At 41.6% G+C, this 21,309-nt stretch overlaps 1 protein-coding gene and 1 long non-coding RNA gene across 9 annotated transcripts in view; one reads left to right on the forward strand and one right to left on the reverse strand.

Annotated features, from left to right (window-relative positions):
- LOC121181044 (nuclear factor 1 X-type-like) overlaps positions 1-10,461 on the reverse strand; it is a 110,154-nt gene extending 99,693 nt beyond the window's left edge. For 2 of the 7 annotated variants that reach the window (XM_041036817.1, XM_041036813.1), the window contains exons 1-2: positions 9,593-10,461; positions 1,957-2,040 (exon numbers count right to left, since the gene is read on the reverse strand). In XM_041036817.1, the coding sequence (XP_040892751.1) occupies positions 1,957-2,040; positions 9,593-9,595 (87 nt within the window). In that variant the 5' untranslated portion in view covers positions 9,596-10,461. The remainder of the gene's footprint in view (positions 1-1,956; positions 2,041-9,592) is intronic. The other 5 variants (XM_041036814.1, XM_041036819.1, XM_041036820.1 and 2 more) reach the window with 5 other exon arrangements.
- Positions 9,790-16,882, forward strand: LOC121181045. 2 transcript variants are annotated; one of them, XR_005893985.1, is made up of 3 exons: positions 9,790-9,923; positions 13,315-13,559; positions 16,166-16,882. It is a non-coding gene; the product is annotated as an uncharacterized LOC121181045 (long non-coding RNA). The 2 variants fall into 2 exon arrangements; XR_005893986.1 differs by lacking the exon at positions 16,166-16,882 and having other exon boundaries at positions 13,315-14,608.
- Positions 16,883-21,309: the final 4,427 nt, after the last annotated feature.

Here is a 21,309-nt window from a genome sequence, read left to right on the forward strand (position 1 = left end):
AAGCATATTGAGGTGTAGTCTGCTCCTTTCCCAAAATCTCTCCTCTTTCCAAACCACACCCCACCACGGCACAGGCCCAAACCCCAAAGCCTTTGTGTGCTCCCTCGCTTTCCCTCTTTCTCTTTTTGTCTACCCCTTTTTTCTTTTTCTCGGTGGTTCTTTTTTGGTGACCTTTTCCTCCTTTTCTATCTTATAATCTTTCGCTGTTCTTCCTCTCTTTCCGCTGTCTTAATCACAGATGCTGTCCCTTTCGTCTTCACTGGTTGTCTTTGTCTCTGGCTTCAGCCTGGCCTGAGACGTCCATCTCAGTATTCAACACTGGCGCTTGGCTGTAACAAACAAACTATAGCAACCACAGGAGTTACAAAACACTGACGCTCAGGTTTTCTTTCCAAAACTCTCTCTCTTTCTCTCTCTCTCTCTCCCTCTCTCTCTCTCTGCCCGTGATCAAACGGTCCAGTCTGACCATCACCTATGAAAGCCCCTCCAGCGCACAGGGCTCTAGTGGTTTCTGAGTCTATGTTTGCCATTAAAAAGCACATGAGAAAACCATATGGTGTGTCTAAAGTTAGCATGTTGTGGTCTTCCATTGACACACTGCACTACCCATATACTTGCTGTTTACCATCGCCTGTGGCTAGGCCATTAAATATTGAAAGTGATGTAGCATACTGATACTGCCATTAGCATGCTAAATGTGTGAGACAGGTGGTTGAGGCTGCCTTTCAAAAGGCTGGATATGTGAACGGAAAATGTGTGTAACTGTGCCGTTTACTACACCGTACAGTGTAAATATTGTTTGAGTAAGCTGTTTATGTGTGCTCTGGGAGGGAGCACGCCAGTCAAATGCATACAGGCATATGCAGTCAGAAAGAAATGGCTGACTGGCCGTTATGGCTAACAAGCATATCATACACAGTGTGGATCCCAGAGACTCTATGGATCTGTTAGCAATCTGAGTGTGTGCAGAGCAATGTGTTACGCCTGCTGCTTTTTATGTGTTTACTGTGTGCAATGGCTGCTCATACGTTTTTACTCTGACTGGTTTGAATTACTGCATTTCTACTGTGTTTGAATTCACCGGGAAGAAAACGTATACATTTATTTTTCTAGTCTGATGTCATCGTTCCTTAATTTAAGTGGTAAATACAGCATGTCATTTTACAGTGCGCAGGCCAAAGGAACCATTTTACTGGCAGTCATCTATAAACTCAATCTGAAAGACAATGAATTTACAAAGATATGAAAAATGACCACATGCAGTACACGTTACACACAGAGAGTGTCCTGCAAAAAAAAAAAAAAAAAAAAGAAATCTTCTGTTTGGTAACGTGTTGCATTTTATTTTGTTTTAACTGTCTGCTAGCTTTGTCCTCCGTGGAAAGAAAATGTGTCCGAGCTCTTCAACGAAGCCAAACTTTTGACAAGCATAATTACTGCCTTGTAAAAATACACGTCACAGAAAAGTCGGCATTCTGAGGAAATACAGTGTTTTTGCAGGGCACCCCTGCCACACATCAACACGGTCGACAGATGAGTTCAGGACATTCATGATGACATGTGGGAGATTCTACAGGAAATGGATATAAGAACATGCTAACGGCAGAGTGTCAGCACTCAAAAATGTGGATGCGTTTCCTGGACACATTAACCCCAGAACCTCGAATTTAAAGATCTGAAGGATGATGATAATATAGTGGTTAACATCCCCATGGTGAAGTGTGACCGTGTAAAAATGATTCTGCAGCATGCTCTGCTGAGTCTTTTGTATTCTGAATGCCCCTCCTCCTCTCAACTGCGGTAAATCTTTACAGAGGAAAGAGGAGATTATTTTTAATGGACCGGGTTTGTTTGTGTGTCCAGGAAATAAATCTTGGGACATCATTACAATAAGAAAGACAGATGTAGAGAGCTTGTAGTTTGCATGTGTATGTATGTGTGTGTGTTTGTATATACCCTATATGTATCAGACACGAGGAAACATTCAGGCATCCCTGGGCCTCTAGCAGGATCGTCGTTTACCAGGTAGGTGTCAGTAGCCTAAAAGACAGAGAGATGGTTATTTGGTTAAAATTTCATTCACTCAGTAGCACAGTGATTTTGCCATAACATTTGTGACTCCAAACACATTTGGCTTCAAGTCACCAGAAATTCTAGCATTTGCTAATTTAGTGGCTGTTTGAATCAGTTCCAGTCAGAAGAATAAACTTGCAATGAACACTGACAATTAAAAACATTTTAAACCTTGAATTACTTTCAGTGTTTACCAGAGACAGTGGTATATGTGACACTTGCTGTTCTTTGACAAATGTTAAATACTACACAACTACACTAATCCTATAAAATAATGCCGGTAAAAATTAAAGAATAATAATAGACTTTAATAAAAGAATTTTTAAAAATCTCCACAGACATTTGTGAACAACCATGACCTGAAATCACCCTGATCAAACATAGTTTTTCTTGCTTCCTCTTTGAGACAAGTCTAAAATGCACCTATGTTGTGTGAGACATTCTTATAACCCTTACTTGTTTCATTTCTCCACAGAAAGCACTGTGCCTGCTAACAACTCTTGCACTATACATCTCCAGCCAAACTGTCTGTAAGTACCAGTGTGTATGCATGCATGTGTGTGGAAGTGTGCATTCAGGGAGCTTCATTTGTATTCTAAGTCAAGCAGGCAGGCAGGCAGGGTTCTGGCAGGGCCCGTAGCTGTGAAATGGGCTCTCCTTGCAGTTCTGCCGTTGATTGGATCAACCTATCCCACTCTACTTAGCCGAAGGGAGCCCAAATCCCACAGCCGCTGTGCCGTTCTGTGAAATCCTATTTCATTTCACAACTTTAACGGATAAAAAAGCGTGCACACACGCTTGTGCCAGCCCAAGACCCCATGCCACATTTATTTAGCTGAACAGGAGCAGAGAGAAAGCAGTGTATCTGGTTGTGTGGAAACGTTTAAATGCACACACATATAGTCTCACCCTCCTCAAAATATAATCACCTGCACGTATATACATTTTTTCCATGCCCATGTGCTCTCTGCTTCGCACACAAACACACACAGCAACACACACAAGCACACGCACACACCAACGCACACGTGCATGCCACTTACGCAGACACACAGACACAAACCCCATAATAAGAGCCAGACGTTGGCAGACCACACAGCCCTGAGTTGTGGTGAAAACAAAGGCTATTCATATCCTTCGCAATGAGAGGTCTGTACAGCTAACTCTCTTTCTCCCTCTCTCCCCCGTCTCTCCCCTCAGCTTTTTATTACAGATAATCTGCACTCGCAAACCTTCCATTTTTCTGCAATTGTGCGATTTCTAATCATCTTTATTAGTCCATAAACATGTTTTTTTTAATTTTTAGTCTCTTTTTATTGCTGAGGCCCTCGGCTCCTTAAGGGGGCACACAGTGCCCATTGTTGTGTCTGAAGAAGAGGATGAAGCCAGGAGCGGAGTGAGAGAGGCCTGCTGATAAGACAGCAAAGCATTATGGGAACAGGGTAGCCAAGTTCCTCAGATGCACATGTACATTTACATTCTGATAGACACACACACACACACACACACACACACACACACACACACACACACACACACACACACACACACACACACACACAAAACAAAATGCAAACACTCAAAGTCTGCCAGGCCACATGTGTCTGATAACGAGATGATGCATCTGATTGGCCAGCGGTCAGAATAATGGCCAGGATCCACGGCACCTGTGTGGGGATCCGCACCAGCGTGAGCCTGCCGACTACCAGCAAACAGACCACAATGCATCAGGTGTGCTGGAGCCTCTGTGATTGGCTGTGCCCAACCAGAAACAGGGTCAGGTGCACAAGCAAGCCCCCTCTGATTGGTTGAGCCGAACCCAAAAAGCTGCGGGTGGGAAAGAGCTGTTTTCATTGGCTGCCACTGCCTCATTCTGCTAGTGAATGGGTGTCTGGGTGGATGGCACTGGGACAACTGGTTCAACTGAGCGTGTGTGAGATAACATACTGACTATTGAGAATACCATTTGTACATATGTAGCCCTTTATATACAGAGAATCTCAATATTACTCACTCTCTAACTTGACCTGAGGAGCTCTTTTAAACAATGTAAAACCAAACAAAAACAAAGCAACTGCTCTCTAACAATAGATGATTTGCTCTCATTTCATATTAACCAGCCAACAAAGAAGAATTTAAATGTCCTCTTTATGTTGTCAGCCACAGAAACAGGTGTTGATGAACCCCAATCCCATTGTGCAACAGCGAATAACATGAAGCTAATGAATAGGCTAAGCTCTGTACCTGCCACTGGGGAGGCCAGAACATACTGACTCCCTTTGTAGTAAACCCCAAAAAAACTCCAGGCCCCCAAACGCTCTCTCCTGCAGCAGTGTATGAATTATATATTGTACTATATATATAGAACATATGCCCAGCCCATATGGCCAGCCCTGAGCGAAAAAATCTCAAAGCCCGTCTTAATTAACATTTTAGAGGGAAGATTCGGAGGCGGGAGATTGAGTCAGTGACCTATTTGGAGTCCATCATCGCCCAATGCAAATGTGTTAATTGAGACAGATTTTCCCACTCCACAAATATGTGGAATAGGGGATGTGATGGAGGATTTTTTTTTTTTGTCTGAGCCATCTGATCTAAGGTAGGGGTATAGGATCTGTTTTAAACTGTGTTTCCTCCACTGACAAAAGAAGACACTTCTCATTCACTTTCTCCCTCAGTATCTCAGACAGTCTTTCCTTGGCTCGCTCTCTGTCTCTCTCTCTCTCTCTCTCTCTCTCTGGGTATATGTGTTGACGACCATATGGCCAAATTCTTTGGAGGTGAGATCTCCGAAACCTGCTCGCACACTTGCACACACACACACACACACACACACCTCCACAGAGCTTTGTGTATGAAAGGCCCTGATGGTGGAATGTGTTCTCAGATGGCTCCATTTTAAAGAGCATGAATGGCAACATATCAATGATCCTCCTCTCTATCTCTCTGTCTCTCTGCATCTCACATTAACAGTTGCACACAAGCGCACACGCTTGCACACTAATTCACCACCTACACACAAAAACTTTGACTGCTCACACACCTGGTGTAGTGCTCTCCTTGTTTCCAGAAACCGTTTATTCTGGCTGCTGCACAATCATCAACCGCAACCACCATCACCGCTGTCAGTCTATCTTTTAAAAACCATAATTATTATCACCACCATTGTGTCTTAAACCTGTTTTTATCATCATGATTTGGTGGCTGAAAATAACGTTGCCAAGCTTAAGGCACGGGATGAAAATGGGGGGATGGGGAGAGAGGGAGAGAGAGAGAGAGAGAGAGAGAGAGAGAGAGAGAGAGAGAGAGAGAGAGAGAGAGAGAGAGAGAGAGAGAGTCCAGCCAACCTGCGTGAGATGGCAACCACTTCAAAGATGCCGGGCCGCACCGGCGATCTGTTCCACGGTGTGTGAGGGGTGTATGAAAGGCAGAAATGGCCGCCGTGTGAGTCCCTGCCAAAGCTACCTCGGGGAGAAATGTTGGAAAAATATGATTTTTCACACAGCCATCTCAGGGGGTGAAGGGAAAACGGGGAGAATAAGAAAGAAGATGAGAAACTGAGGGGCTGCATTAAAAAAAGAAGGATAGATGGATGGCTGAGCAGAGTGGGGCTAATTATTTCACTCCACTTGTGGGTCCTGAAGGTTTTGTTGGGTCAGAAGTACAGCCAAGATGCAGTGCTGAAGATTGCATTTGGCTTAATTGTGCAGTTGTGTTTAACACAATAGTAAACGGTGGGATTCTGGATAAGGCATGAAGCACACAGTGTGAACGGTTTCTGTAAAGGAGGCCTGACCGCAGGAGGCAGGAGTATAAAATAATTTCAGATGACTTAAGCAAAACCCATTCGACTTTTGCCCGAAATTCAACCATACACGAACTGTGTGTGTGTGTGTGTGTCTGTGCGTGTGTGTGTGTGTGTGTGTGTGTGTGTGTGTGTGTGTGTGTGTGTGTGTGTGTGTGTGTGTGTGTGTGTGTGGTTCCAATCATAGGTGCTTCCAGTGTATGCAAATCAGCTGGGTGAGGTGAAACTTTTGGATGCCTGAGTAATACATGTGAAACTATAGCAGCCCTGACAATAGCTGCACTGACTCCATGTTTAAAAAAAAAAAAAAAAAAACATCCTTTCACTGTAACTGTTACGGTGAAACAAGTTTGAACAGAGCGCACATTGTGACACACCCCAAGATTCACTTGGCCTGGCACCCCGCCTGTCAACTACTGATCTTGCTCGACAGGCTAGGCTATGGACTGTGGCCTTTAGATAATGCCATGCCAATTGTAACACTGAACTTCCCGGGCCGCAACATTTTGCTGCCACACTGCTTGCACCATACGCAAGCCTCCGTACGCTAGGTAACCCAATGCCACCGACACCCCTTTTCCTACATGGATCCTTACTCCAACTTTTTTTTTTTTTTTTTCTTTAATGGCCAAACCACACGCAGTTAAGGCCCAGCCGCACTGGCTAAGTGCATTCAACAATGAGGTTTGGGCTGGTACAATCAGCCCTTTGTGTCACACAAGGACTGATCCATGGGGAGATTTTCTTGTGGTTATAGTTCTAATACAGCAGAGTTTACCACAAAGACCAGGAAGCATAGAGTTACATTACAAAACACACACACACACTCAGAATGACTCAATAAGGCAGCGTGTTGAGCTCATTTCAAGTGTCTCACCCACTTCCAACTCATCTGAAATGATACTCTTAAAAATTTATTTAATAATATGGTAAGGTTCACACCCACCTCCCTGCTTGGCACCAATAACATCCTTGGCTTTTATGTGACTGACAGGTTCTGTGGTTGGCAGGTTTGCTCTGCAACAACCACAGTGCAACCAACTGTGAAATTACAGGCCCACAATCAAAACAAAATGAGGATTGTGATATTGCTGCCAATTACGAAGCATTGTCTAATACTGCATTTACCTTAAGAAATATAGGCAGGTAATTGAATGGCTGACATTATAAACCACACGTGACCTGCAGTTCGGCATTTGGACTGGCATTTGGTACGACTGGGTGTTGCATCTGCTGCAGCCAACAAAAGTTTTTTTGGCAGGTGTTCCCATAATAAAGTTATATAAAACTTGAAAAATATGTGTGCTGCTGATGTGACACGTGTGTGTGTGTGTGTGTGACAGAAATCAAATTGTTGACAATAAAAGACAATAAAAGAGGACAGGCAGGCTAAATTAAAACATGTCACTAATGCTCTGAATAACATTGCTATATATATATTTAAAAAAAAAACCCATTTGATTATCGATCGTGACACTTAACTTCCCCTCCACTGTGAAATTGGAACAAAACCTTTTGAATGACACTAGAGAAAGGCCTCTGGCAAACCACATGAAAATATATAACCTTTGGGGATCTTGTGCAACCATTACAATAACTAAACAGGTCTAATATACCCAAATGACAAGCCTTTTCAGTTACGTAAGTTTTTATCAACTATTGCACATATTTTGCTTTATTGCCTTGCTTTTTTTTTTTTATTGTGCAACACATGTTGTTTCTATTGGCAAGACAATGCCATTGCCACATCACTGTGCCACACATTGCCATGTCAAAATCCCATCTAGGTACTGTTTTAGTCTATATGAAATATTTTCTGTTATTTTCAGAGTCCAACATGTGGTGCGAGTCTCTGGGAGTGCGAATCTCAGACTTGCCAGAGGGTTGTTGAAATGCTTCTTTTTGCATCACAGCATTGTTATACACAGTGAAACTGCTTGGTCAGAAAGAGCTCTATTATTGGTGCAATAAGAATATTGTTTTGTTAACAGAAATTCTGAATATTTTCTGAGTGTACTGTATGTTCTGAGTATACATGCCTGTACCGTATTACTGTTTCTGTTACAAGAAAACTGTCCATCAGTGTCATCTGAAAATATTTTAACAGTTGTCCCTCAAACCAAAAGCTCAGCTAATCAACTGTGTGAGCTGTGTCAAATTACAAAACACAGGATGTACACGCCAAATAATGGTACCTTTACTGTAATCTCTTGGGATGATAATAAAAGATCTATTACAATGTAGGTTATAATTTTAGCTTATTACGATTTTAATTTCAGGCCACTACAATTCAAAAAGCCTTGAAGTGCAGGATAATAGGGAGCATTTAGTGAAAGAGTCATTTTCTAGATCATCATCTGATGCTCTGGGGGACAAAAAGCAATAAAAAGAACAAAACTTCAGTAATAAAGAGTTTTTAAGTAGAGGCTTATGGTAAATTATAATATTAAAAACCTCATTAGTTCATCATCCTCCGAGCACAGGTTCTTCTCTCTGATTTGCAGCTCAGCATTAAACGCTACGGAGGCGCTCTCATTCATGCTGCGTACGCTATAAGAACTCTCAGCACTTGTTCAGGGGGGCACAAAGACGGTCTGTGTGTCACCTCACCTCCCCACCCCCTTGTAGTCGCTATAAAGTGTCATCAACTACGCAAATGAAGTGCCCATTGACAAGGAAAAAAAAAAAAGAAAAGAAAAAAGAAACAGCAGCCGCCTAAGACAGAACAGACAGTGTGCAAGGTGGAGGGTGCACGGTGCAGCAGCAGCAGCAGCAGACCCTGCGCCACACGGACTCATGAGATGCTTTCAGAATATCATCATCATCATCATCATCATCATCATATTCATCATATTCATGACAACAATGAATAACGCCCACATACTATCTCTATGTGCTGGTCTCAGTCTGTGGTCGCATGTGTGTTTTATTCTGTTTGATCAGAGCAGCGCAGGAAGATCAGCCTCCACTCTGTGAATCGGTGTCTACAGGGCCACTTAAACGCCTCTGCAAACAGTTGAGCCTGCACATTGTCAACCCATCAGAGAGGGTAAATTGATTTAAATTAGGAGACAGATTTTTGTTCGCATTGTACCCGGAACATAATTATTGTGGCGTTAGTGTGTCTTTGAGGAGGGTTTAAGGACATTACGTGCAGGGGAGAGCAAGAAAAGCACAGTTCACATTAAAAAATAAAAGCAAGGCATTTTTAGACTTAAACAAATATAAAGCTGCATTAAATATATATTGTTGGGGAGCATGATATGGGACAATCAAACTGTGAAATGTTTTTGTTTTTCTTTTTTAGAATTTGGTTAATCAGAGTAAGTTTACATTATTTATGATTATCTAATTTGGCAGGCAAGCAAGGTGCTTACTTTTACACAATACAAACACATTCTCCCTCTCCCCCCTCTCTCTCTTTCTCACACACACACACACACACACACACACACACACACACACACACACACACACACACACACACACACACACACACACACAGGTGTGTTGTATCGTCATCTATGGCCTCACACTCCAGAGCCAAAATCTACCTCACAGCGAATCCAACACACTCGTGATCTTTTACAAAGAAATTAAAAACCTGCAAATAACTGCAGGGATGCGGTTAAACAACATGCAGTGCTTAGTTTATTTTCAGACTTTACCCTATAGACCCAACAGAGGGGAACTATTGAGTTACACAGCACGTACCATTATAGCGTGGGGAGATCTGCCAACCCTCTCAATGCCCCATTTTCCTTTAAAAGTTCAGCTTCCAAAAAAGTGAGAGAGGGAGTGAGGGCTGAGGGAGGAAGACTTGGTCTCTTCGCTGTTGCCGGAAGCAAAAAAAGGACCTTTAAACAAGTCGGCCTTAGGCCCAGATAGAAAAAAACACGCTCTTTCAAAAGTGGGTCCACTCTGCGAGAGATAGGAGGAAAAAGAGGACAGCAGCTCAGAGCCCTCCGTCTACGGCAGTTTGGCCTCAGATGCGCCCATGTCCAGCGGCAAGAAGTCAGAGAGACGTCTGCGTCAAAGTCCCGAGGTGCGTCCTTCAACGGCCAAACTTGTCCAGCAGATTGGGAGACGCTAAAAAAAAACTCCCCGAAATAATATTAATGACACGATAAAAATGAATGGACGGGAGGGGTGATGCAAAGTAAGTTTTGTTTATGTTATTTTTCCGTGTGCAACCTTTGCAGTCGGCCAGCTTCTGTCTCCAAAACGTGTCCAAAAGCGGCTGTCTCCTGCGCCGCGCGTCCGATCTGTTTTACCCTCGTATCTCTCTCTCTCTCTCCTCTCTCTCTTGTTCCAAACACACACAAACACACGCGCGCGCACACACGGAGTTACACACAAACGGGGGGACACCCCGGGTCCCTCGCCGCCGCCTCCTCCTCAAAGCTGACGAGATGAAAGAGCAGCTTGCGTTTTGCTTCTTCAAATCGCTACAGCCTCCCCGATAGCAGAATGCCTGCACAGCGACACGTCGTCGGTCCGGGTTTCAGCGGGGCTCTGGATGCCTCGGTGCGTAAAATGGAAGCTCTCCGTGCGCTCCGGCAAGCGACGACAGATAGCCTGCACTTCCCTCCCCAAATATATCAGCCACTAAATAGCTCACCTCAAACAGCGTGTGTTTACACACACACACACACATACACACAAATACACAAAATAATAGACGTGGAATTAGGGCAGTTGTTTACAGTGAAGGTTGTGGGGGGCGATGCTTCAGCCGGCAGCGTCGAACTGGTGAATTATTAGGTGAATTATTAATAAAGCGAGCGGTGTGCAGTCTGTCGCGGAGAGAGCGGAGCGGCCAGGAGAGCAGCTGGGGCTTTAGGAGCATTAGGAGGACCAGGGGCTAAATCACGGATGGCGGGGATTAGGGCTGCACTGGCTCCTACCTTCCGCCTGCATGTACTGAAGAGTTTTGAGAGAGTGTGGCACTGTGGGCACGGCTGGGCACGGCTAGAACTGCTCTGAAGTTTGCTTTCCGTAGTTTTTAATGTTGAAATCTGCATCACAGATCAAGTTACAAAAAAAAAAAAAAAGGTTCGACAGGTTCATTTAAGGGAAAAGTCATTAAGAATAAGTGACCTGTTTGCTTCAATATAGTTGATCACTTTCAGTAACAATATATATATATATATATATTTTTTTTTTTTTAAAAAACCTTGTGATTCAATCAGTCATAGAATCCAAAGGCATTTTAGTTTATATGAGCAGCTTCAGATGGTTTATGAGGGCAGGACTTGCCATATTTTGGCCTTGTGGTAGAGTTGTGACACACATATGAGGTTAAATGTATTCTGTTAATAATTCTGTTCATAATAATGGCAGTTGTAATGTTGTAATGGTAATGCAGGGCTTTTGCGAGAAGGCTCTATGAAACACTTCACTAACACAGATTTACAGTCACTGTGTCTCCCAACAGAATGACGCAGTGAAGCAACAGGATTAAATGTGACTGAGATACTACATTATACCGACATATTGGAAACCACAAAAGATTTGACTTTGGGGAAATAACTCCAAAACACACACACATATACACAAAATACGTTTGTTAAAGAAAGTGCTCATTGGTTTTTTTTGGGGGGGGGGGGGGGGGGGGGGAGAGCAGCAGCAGCAGCAGCCAGGACCAACAGATCCGCCCGAGACAGCAGAAAGACAGGAGTAAAACACATGTGGACATGATCTGATTATTTAGGAAACGGGCCAAAGGGAAGTGCAGAACGCCAGTGGTGTTTCAAATTAAGAAAGTGAGTCATTTAGGGAACCTGCACAACCTGCCCTGGAATGAAGAGTGTTGAGTTTAACCAGTGGCCAACAGGACCTGAGGGGACACCACGCTGCCCCATATGAGAGTATGGCACAAACAAAAAAACAGTCTAAACATATATATTTTTTTAAAAAAAAGTGATTTTATCAGAACCCAAGAATAACACAGCAACAATTTTTAGAAAACATGTCGAAATGAGAAGTCTAAAGCGATCGAAAAGGCTTGCGCAGCTCTTGGCACTGCACCTTCAGGCTATAACGAAAAATCCACCTCTTTATGTTTCCTGTTTCATAATCAAAGTTTCAAATGTCGGGCTTTGCTAAACAAACACAAACGGTTGGTTTCAATAAAGACAGCAACAGAAATATTCTCGTTGTTGCTGCAGATGAACGTGTCACTGCTGATCTTCATTGTCCGGATAAATCAGCCCTGAGTTTGTTTCGGCCTGTGAAAAAGCTGCTTGTTTTCAGTCGTGCGTGTGTCGTTATCTGTCTTATTTAAATAAATAAATAAACAAATAAATAAATAAATAAAATCAGACGTCTAATGACATTCCTCCAACATGACGGCTCATCAATAATTAAATGGTGACCTCCTCACACATTTGGCCACATCAATAATTCATCTGTAATTGAATTTGTGATTTAAGTTTTCTGCTTCAGCCTAATTTGGATGATTCAATTAAACAAGAAAGTGTGTTTGTGTTGATGGGACAGGGCAGTGTGAGGGAGTTTTAAAGCTTGTGAGGGAGGCCCCCTTCATTCAACTGCAGTGAGATAAAATTAAATTTTTTATGTCATGCTTTATCTTTGTTTAACACGGAAGTCAACAAAGACCCTTTAATTAAAAACCGATTCTGTTAATTGGACTAAAGCAAAAATACAGATGATGTACAGTAGTTTAACTATAGGCAGTTTGATCCTGCAGACTTTTACCTTCCCATTAACAGCTACAGGCCTTTTTTTTTTTTTAATTGTACTGAAGAGAGATTTTTTTCAACATTTCGATCTTATTTTCAAAATTATATCTTCATTAATTTGATTGGAGAAAAAAAGAAGCGACTACACAAATGTCCATGAGTCTTAAGTGTCTAATTTGTGAGACTTGATCGCAAAGATCCTTCTAATTGTGATTAGTTTACAGTTACTCATTTTTTTTTAAACTCTTGCTTTTCTCATTTTTTAACGAACAAAGGTCACAAGTTGAGACACAGAACAAACTACAAGTGTCTACAGTGGCACGTTAACAGCATTGGCAAGTTGAGAAGACAGTTAAAATAATGATGGAATAATTACTAAGTAACGCTGAAAGAAATGAAAGTGAAAATAAATATCAGTGCACCTTCACACAAAAAATAACAACAGCAAGACAACAACATAATCATCAAGAGCACAGATAATAATAATAATAATAATAATAATAATAATAATAATAATAATAATAATAAATAAATAAATAAATAAATAAATAATAATAAACTCGAAAAAATAAAGTCTAAAATCTAATTCATAATTCTACACGGTTTGATGATGAATTGACTGAATGACACATCTGCCTCAAGCGGTTGTATAATTTTCACAGCTCATGCCATGACCTTCTTAAATCTGCTTTTTCATTTTGTTTGAATATTAATTCTGGTGTCTTTTTACAGATGCTGCTGACTGGGAAGCTCACACATGCCCGACGGCCTGTTTGGAGAATGACCAGTTGATTGGAAAAATCCCAAAAATACTGGCTCTAAACCCCAAATAATCCCACGACAAGATTTTTTTTTTTCTTAACCCTTAATTAATTTACAAATAACAGTTAGTACAGTTAGACCACACTGTGCACTCAGCACGACCAGCTACAGCCCGAGAGCTGCAGGAGGCCAGACAGACTTTCTACAGGTCTCAGGTAATAAAACTGCCTCTGAAAAAAATGTCAGTAAAATCGAGTAAATGTGTTCCTGGAACGAAATTTAAAACAAAACAAACAAACTGTAGCTTTGGTTTTAAAGTTGTTCGGTTTACAATCGGGGAAAAAAACAACATTAGCATGACAATTAAACAGTTAGTCAGGTGTTTTATCAGGCAGCCAGGTTGTTTGTTTGACAAACAACTCGCCACTGATCAAATGTGCAGTGCAAAAAAATGGCCTACAAGCGTAGGCCTTTTCTAAAATATAAAAACTACATTAAAAAAAAGGACATTCCTCTTATGAGTGCATTTACCTGCTAAACACCTTTGTAATGAAACTGTGATGAAAATTGAAAGATAAACACTAATTTCACAAGAATTTACTCATAGATTGAATCCATCTTCATGAAGAATTAAAAAAAAAAAAAAGATAATAATAACAGAATTACACCCGGGCTTCATGTTGGCGAGCATTAAAATGTTTAATACACACAAAAAAAGCGTGACAGAAGCCTTAATAATTAAAGTATGGAATAAAAACTGTGAAGTTGTTTGATAAATCAAGAGTAACTTCCAGAAGTCTGATCACCGTCGCGACAACAATCGGCCAAATTCTTTGAAATGTGCTCATTAGAAATCTGTGCACTGAAACATTGATGCTACATAGAGGAACCCACTTGCATTTGTCTATTAATGTGGCTTAAATAATAATTCATACTCCCTCCTCCTGATGCTGATGCACCATATGCTTGTAGCAGCTGACCCCGTTTAAATTAGGCAACAATTCCCATGTTTTTCTAAAAATAATGCTGATGAAAATGTGGACTCTCAATTCTCCCAACCAGAAAAAAAAACTATTGTGTTTATGAAATGAAAACCATCACGGCCATTCATTTGTTGAATTTTGTCATAAAAACCTGGACTTCTATTATTAAAACAAAATTTAAAAAAGGAGCCACCCGCAGAAAACTTTATGTGCTCTGTTCCTTTTCAGTGTTCCTTGGAAGAAAACACAAAACATTAAACTTAAAAAAAAAAAAAAAAAAATCAGTTGATATGTTCCAAAAAGTTAGAAAACAAACTGTAGGAAATTTGCTGGCACGCACTGGCCCTAATCATGTAAGGCAACCTAAAAGCGTCAATTAGGCTGAGCTTTGGGTTAATGAAAGCCCTGAGCGGTGTGTCTCACCACAGCCCCCTTAACCAGCCATTACTGCAGACCACAATGGCTCTGATACCACGCTGTTTTAAGACCCAGCATTATGTGGGCAATAAGTTCCCTCAACCTCACTGTGAGAAGAGAAGGGCACATTGTGGGATCAGGCAGGCAAAGTTCAGGACGTTTTCTGAGTCCTAAATTCTTGTCTGTAAAACCCCAAAATGTATCAGGGGAATTTTTTTTTTTTTTTTTTTTTTTTTACTCCAAATTACAAGTTTTAGATCACGGGCTGGAATATAACTGAAAACCATGACAGACATGTTGAAATTAATTATCAGAGAAGAGATCATGCTATAAATTGCTGGTCACTGAATGGCAATGAGGTAAACCACTGCGGATAAATATTCACTTATTAAAGATGGACTTGGTGCCAACATGTGTTTACAAGTTTGGTGGCATGTAAGAAAAAAGGTACAAGCCAGGAACAGAGTCTGCAAATGAGGTGCACAGTTATTTAAACTTCAATCAACAGGTCCACATTTTTATCAAAGAAGAAAATATATATTGAGGTATTTAACAATATAAGGAAATAGCTTAAATTAGTTTAAATAGCTACAGAGAACAATCTGGCTGTGAGCAATTTAAAAATCAATCATACAGATGTGTTACACACGTATAAGGAGTAGTAGCACAACTTTAAAGTTCCTTAAATCACAACGCTCTAAGTTGTGTCTAAAGAGATCATTTATTTATTATTACAAAAGCAGATAATGACAATAAAACAAAGCAATATAACCCAGGGTGAACTAAGGTCGAAATAACAAACAAAAGAATCCATATCCTCGGACGTGCTAGGCCCCAAATAACCTTGGTCAAACTATTAAAAGGACACTCATTAAATGTAACTCCCCCCACAACAAGAGAAAAGCAGAAGAAGAAAAGAGTGCAAAAGAAAATGGCAGCTCACCCTTACAACTCCAGCGTTATTTACAAAATGTAGATAGGCCTGCTCTGTTTACATGTTTTCAAATATACTCACAAGCTACAAGAGCACACACAATGAGAAAAAGTCACATGTAATAACCATAAAGGAGCACTGAAATAAATGTAAAAAAAAATATAAAGGCAAGCAAAAGTAGCTGAGCTTCATTTCACAAACTAGACTGCAGAGCGACAAAGTACAACAGACAACACAAATAAAACTCAGAGGCCTCAGTCCTGCTGCCTCTCTTCCTATTAAAGCTCTTCACTCTGACTCCTGGCTGTAGCACTATACTGACATCTACTCCCAGCCTGCTCTCACTGCCCTTCTGCTGCAGTGAAGTCAGACGAGAATGAAATACTCTCTTGGCCTTATACAAAATATACTCTATACCAAGACCATATATCAAACTCAGTGGAACTATTTTTTTTCCTCTCTACAATCTTCATTCCTCTCCCTGCAGAAAGAAATGACCCGGAGAATTCTGCGTCTCCATGCGAGAAGTGCAATAAGCGGTGGAAAGGAAAGGAAAGGAAAAAACAAGGCTCTTTTTGTCTGCGGCCGCCGAGGTTTTATCCCTGCATTGCCGAGTGTTGTCTAGCATTACAAATCTCAGCCCTGGCCTGGATGGACACAGGAGGGCTCTGCTGGCCGTGCTCGCTCTGCCTGCATCCTTTACGCTCTGCCATGCAAATAAACCCAAATGAGAGAGCAGCTGAGGGAGAGAGCAGTGGAGATGGAGGGTTTGTTGAAAGGGGAAAAAGATGGTAGGAAGGAAGGGAAGTGAAGGAAGAATGAAGGATGGGATGGCTGCAAAGAGGAAATGAAGAAATGTATGTGGCAAGTAAGGGAGGAAGGAAATAGTTGGTCTGAAGTGGCTGCATAGGGACAAAAAGAGGGAAGTCTGTGTGTGTTTGCGTGCAAGAAGGAGAGAGAAAAAGAGCGGGTACTAACCGGCCTTTGGAGGGGTGAGGAATGCCCGGCCCTGGCACAGGAGAATGGGATGGAGGGTGGAGTATGTTCACATTGCTGCTGCCAGCCGAGCACATTCCCTCTACAGAGTCATGGAGACTTTTTAACCTACAGATTTCGAAGCAGCAGCAGTTTCCTTTGGGAGAGTTTTCCCACAGGGGTGCAATAATGTAGGTCTCTAAAATTTACCTCAGGTGATGCTGAAATAATAATCTGCTGAGGCCTTTTTTAAGTGTTTTTTTTGTTTTCTTCTTTCTTTTTTTTTTTGTGGGGAGGGGCATTTTTTTTCTATTCTACAGTTGTCAAAAATTTAATTTGTGTGTGTGTGTGTGTGGGGGGGGGGGGATTAAACAAGGGCCTCTGGGCTCAGACAGGGAACATTGTGATTATGGTTTGTACCTTAAACCACTGGGCCACAGGGATGCTCTGAACAATATGCTTTTAATATAAGCTTAACCATTGACCTTTTAGAACGGTGACCCCCCCCCCCCCCCCCCCCCCCCCCCCCCCCTCCTTCCCATTACACAAACACACACACACACAAATACGCGTCCTGATGAGTGAGAAGACTATGCAACAACAACACAAAAAAAATGTTTGGGAGATTACTAAATATAGATTCATCTACTCTTAGTCGAAGCAAATTAAAATACTAAGACAAAGTTAGGTTTTAGCCAAATACATTGTTTATCTTAATATTTTAAAATCATTTATTCAATTCACTTTACTTCAAAACGGTTAATTTGTCCCCCAAGGGGCATTTTGAGGCGACGACACACTAAAAAAAAAAAAAAATCCATTCCCACAGATGAAAACAATCTAAAAATGTATAATATGAGAAGTCTGACAATATTATGAAAACCTACAACACCGCAAAAGTCCCATTGTGTCAAAAAGCATGAAAAGTATAAGTGCATTTGTCATTTTATACACAAGGGAAACTGACCATCTTTTGTACTGCAACTTTCCACAAGTCCTGTGGCTTATGGAGTAAAACCAAACTTCCTTCTATTCATAGGCGATCTAAAACGGATTCCTGATGGCTTATAAAGGAATCTAAAGTACAAATAAGGGACATGTGTGGAGCTATTGATAATATTATGTGCCTTTTTGGGGATTTGTTCAGTAGTACGGGATCTGACAGTGTCCTAAAATCTTTTCACTTTCCTCTAGTTTGACAGTGATTATTCATAACTAATTTTCTCACACCCCTCTTCTGCTGGAGAAAATTATGTGTAAGGTAACTTAGCACCTTTACTCAGGTATTTTATAATAAGTACATTTTTCAGGTACTTGTATCATGTGTGAGTATTTCCTTTTTCTGCTGCTTCACACTTCTACTCCACAACATTTCAGAGGGAAATATTATATTTTGTACTCCACTACATTATGATGAGCTCATAAAATATGATGCTTTGTTGCAGTAGCTTAAACTAGCTGCTCTCCCACAAGCTGCAAGATTTACACACCAGTAATAATAATTCAGTAATATAATATATACCAATGCAATACTGATATGGGTTGTTCTTCTCTTTGATGAGTAATTTTACTTTTGACATGTTCAGTACATTTTGCTAACAGGACATCTCTGCTGTCACACAAGTAAGATTTTGAATGCAAGACCTTATTTTGTATTGTCTTTTTTCCACTTTTACTTAAGTTGAGGATCTTAATACTTCTCCCACTTACATGGTTTCACCTCTTTGTCAAACTGTGCATTTGACAGTAAGAGGTCTACAACAAAGGTCATGAGCCAGAGTCAAACCAGTGAGATCAGGAGACGTGAAGTACGTGATGAGCCGTTTGTCTTTCTGAAGAGGGGGCTCAGCTTTCCAAGTATTTTGCTGTGGCGAGTGTAACGTGTGCGCGTGTGTCTTCGCGCTTTAGCGTCTGCAGTGGTTTATCAGGGGCTGACACTGGGCTCAGCTTTGATAACACACACCACACACACAGAGTTTAACTGATAAAGCATAAGCTCAGTTGTGAATCAGATATTTTCTGTCAGCAAAAACGTGGATTACTCACGCAACAACAATTATATTATTATTAATATTATCTAGAGCTGAAATAATGAGTATTAATTGGTTTTGAAATTCTGAAACATGAGGAGGTGTTTCTGTTTTTTTTTTTTTTGTCATGTATGTGACAGTAAACTGAATATCTGTGGTTCTTGGACTGCGGGTTGGGAAAAAACAAGTAATTTGATGTCATTTTGGATTTAGAGAAATTGTGTTGGGCTTTGACTACAGAAATTATTGATTAATTGAAAAAATAATGGTCAAATTAATCATCAGTGAACATAATTGTTATTTGCAGCCATAATATTATTGTCATATAATAATAATAATAGTAATAATAATAATAATAAGAAGAAGAATAAAATATTGTTCTCCATAGGAACACAACCTGCTCTCAAGGACACAATGACCCACACACTGTGGTGTGTAGCAGACAGATACTCCCTCACATCATTCCTCTTTGTGTCATAAACAGTTAGCAAACGTGACCTGATGTGAGGTCACCTAAACTGCAGCAGCACACACTGGCGGTCATTGTGTCTCCATGTCTCCACCCATTCTGCGAGAGGGGGACGGCTTCAGCGCTGAGTGGATTTGTTCTGGGCCGGGCAGGTCAGCGGCGGGTGCAGTGTAAAAGTTAGTTAGTTTTATGTTTGTGTGAGGAGGGGGAGGGCGGTTGAATGGAGGTTGTGTGAGCATGTGTGTGTGTGTGTGTGTGTGTGTGTGTGTGCTCCCCCAGGAGAAAAGAGGACTCCTAATCTGTTTTCCTGGCTCTTCTTTAAAGGGAGAGCAAGACACACTAGAGGCTCCCTCTGATCTGCTGCCCCATCCATCCCTCACTTTCTCTCTCTCTCCTCCATCTCTCCTTTCCTCGCTTCCATCATCTGTCTCTCGTTCCCTCTGCTTTTAGCCCTCGTTTTCTCGGCCCCCCGTCCCTATGCTCTCTCATCTGTTGTGTTGGCCCGCTCTGGTCTTTGTATGGCGACAGCCCCCATCTCCAGATACTGCCTAAGAGCTCTGATTCCACTTAATCACTCAGTTTTTTATTAGTTTTCCCTCGCAGGGTATTTTGTGTTCTGAATTGCGTTTATCTATTATGCTGTTTCAGATTTATTGCTTTAGGAGGCAGACTGTGTGGCATACTACCCACCAATACGGTACACGATGCTGTGATCTCTCTACGTCTGCCTCTCTTTATGCCTGTCTGCTTTCATCCCTTCAAAATTAAATGAACAAATACACAAGTAGGGTGCCGTGCCACACTCACTCACAACTCCTCTCGTACTTTTTTGTATTCTTTTTTTTTTTCATTAGTTTTGTTTTACTGGGCCTCTGAAGTATTCAATTGCATTTATTATAATGCAGTAAAGACCGCAAGGGAAGATAATGTGGCATTGGTTTCTCGCATGGTACTCTACACTTGGATCTATCTGTCCTGGCGTCTATTATACTTCATTGCTTTACTTTACCAGTTTCAAAATAAAAAATGAAAGTCACAGGTATGACTTTCTCTGCAAGCACAGATGTCTGTCTGAATGAATTTTTAGTCATTTGCAGGCTATTTAAAGCCATTTCCTGGTGACTTTGGCACCTTTAAATCACATTGTGTTCTAAGAAGCCAAAACATATAATTTATTATTAATTCATTAATTGAGTGCTTCTGCAAATTTTTAGCAAACACAAATGCTGGAGGTCATTTTTCCTGCCATGGCTTTGCACTGCATTCTGAACCGCTTATTTCTACTTAATTAGGAGACATGGCATGCATACTCAAAATATTTTGCCCCAAAATGGCGGCACACCATCCCGGCCCTCCATTTTGTTCTGTCACTGGATCGAGTCTGGATCCCGCACCTGACTTGTTGGACCAGTGTTTGCATTTGAAAATACCCTCTCTCCATGCCCCGCTGTTACTATGCTTCTCTCTTCTGGTTACTGGTCACCATGAGTGTCGTTACCCTGCTGCACCAATCGGAGGCCGCCTTCTGACTGACATTCCCTCCTTCTCCTTTCTGCTTCCAGGGGCTTCCTGTGAACGGGTGGGGCTGGTGGGGGTGGGGGTGGGGGGTGGGGGGGGGGGGAGATGGGCGCTGGCCATCACCTCGACCGAATCCAGAACCAAATGAGGGAGGGAGACTCACAGAGACAGATAGATAGAGGGAGACAGAAAGAGAAACACTGAGCGAATGAGCGAGAATGCAATAAAGAATTATGATTATACATTAATAATCAAGACAAAGCAAGAAACATGATGGCCACGTAAAACCACGGCAACTCCATTTTAAGATGAAAAAAAGAAAGAAAAAAATGAATATTCATGACCCTGTCCTTCCCATCCAAATTCAGCACCCTCCCTCCCTCCCTTACCACCCAAATCCTCCCTCCTCCTCACTTCCTCTCCCCTCCATTGGGTGGCAACACTTGGTGGGGCACATGGTGAGACAGCTGTTGCAGGGCAACATGGGCATCTGTGGTGCTACGTAGAGAAGAGGAGATAGTATGGGGGGAGTGGGGAGCGTTTCTAGGAGGTGCAGACGGCACCAAGAGATGGAGATAGTATCCTTTCTCTGCCCTGTGTACAAATGTGCTTATGTTCGAGTGTGTCCTAAAGTTTCAG

This window comes from Toxotes jaculatrix, chromosome 4 (genome assembly GCF_017976425.1).
Source record: "Toxotes jaculatrix isolate fToxJac2 chromosome 4, fToxJac2.pri, whole genome shotgun sequence".
Lineage (NCBI taxonomy): Eukaryota > Metazoa > Chordata > Actinopteri > Toxotidae > Toxotes > Toxotes jaculatrix.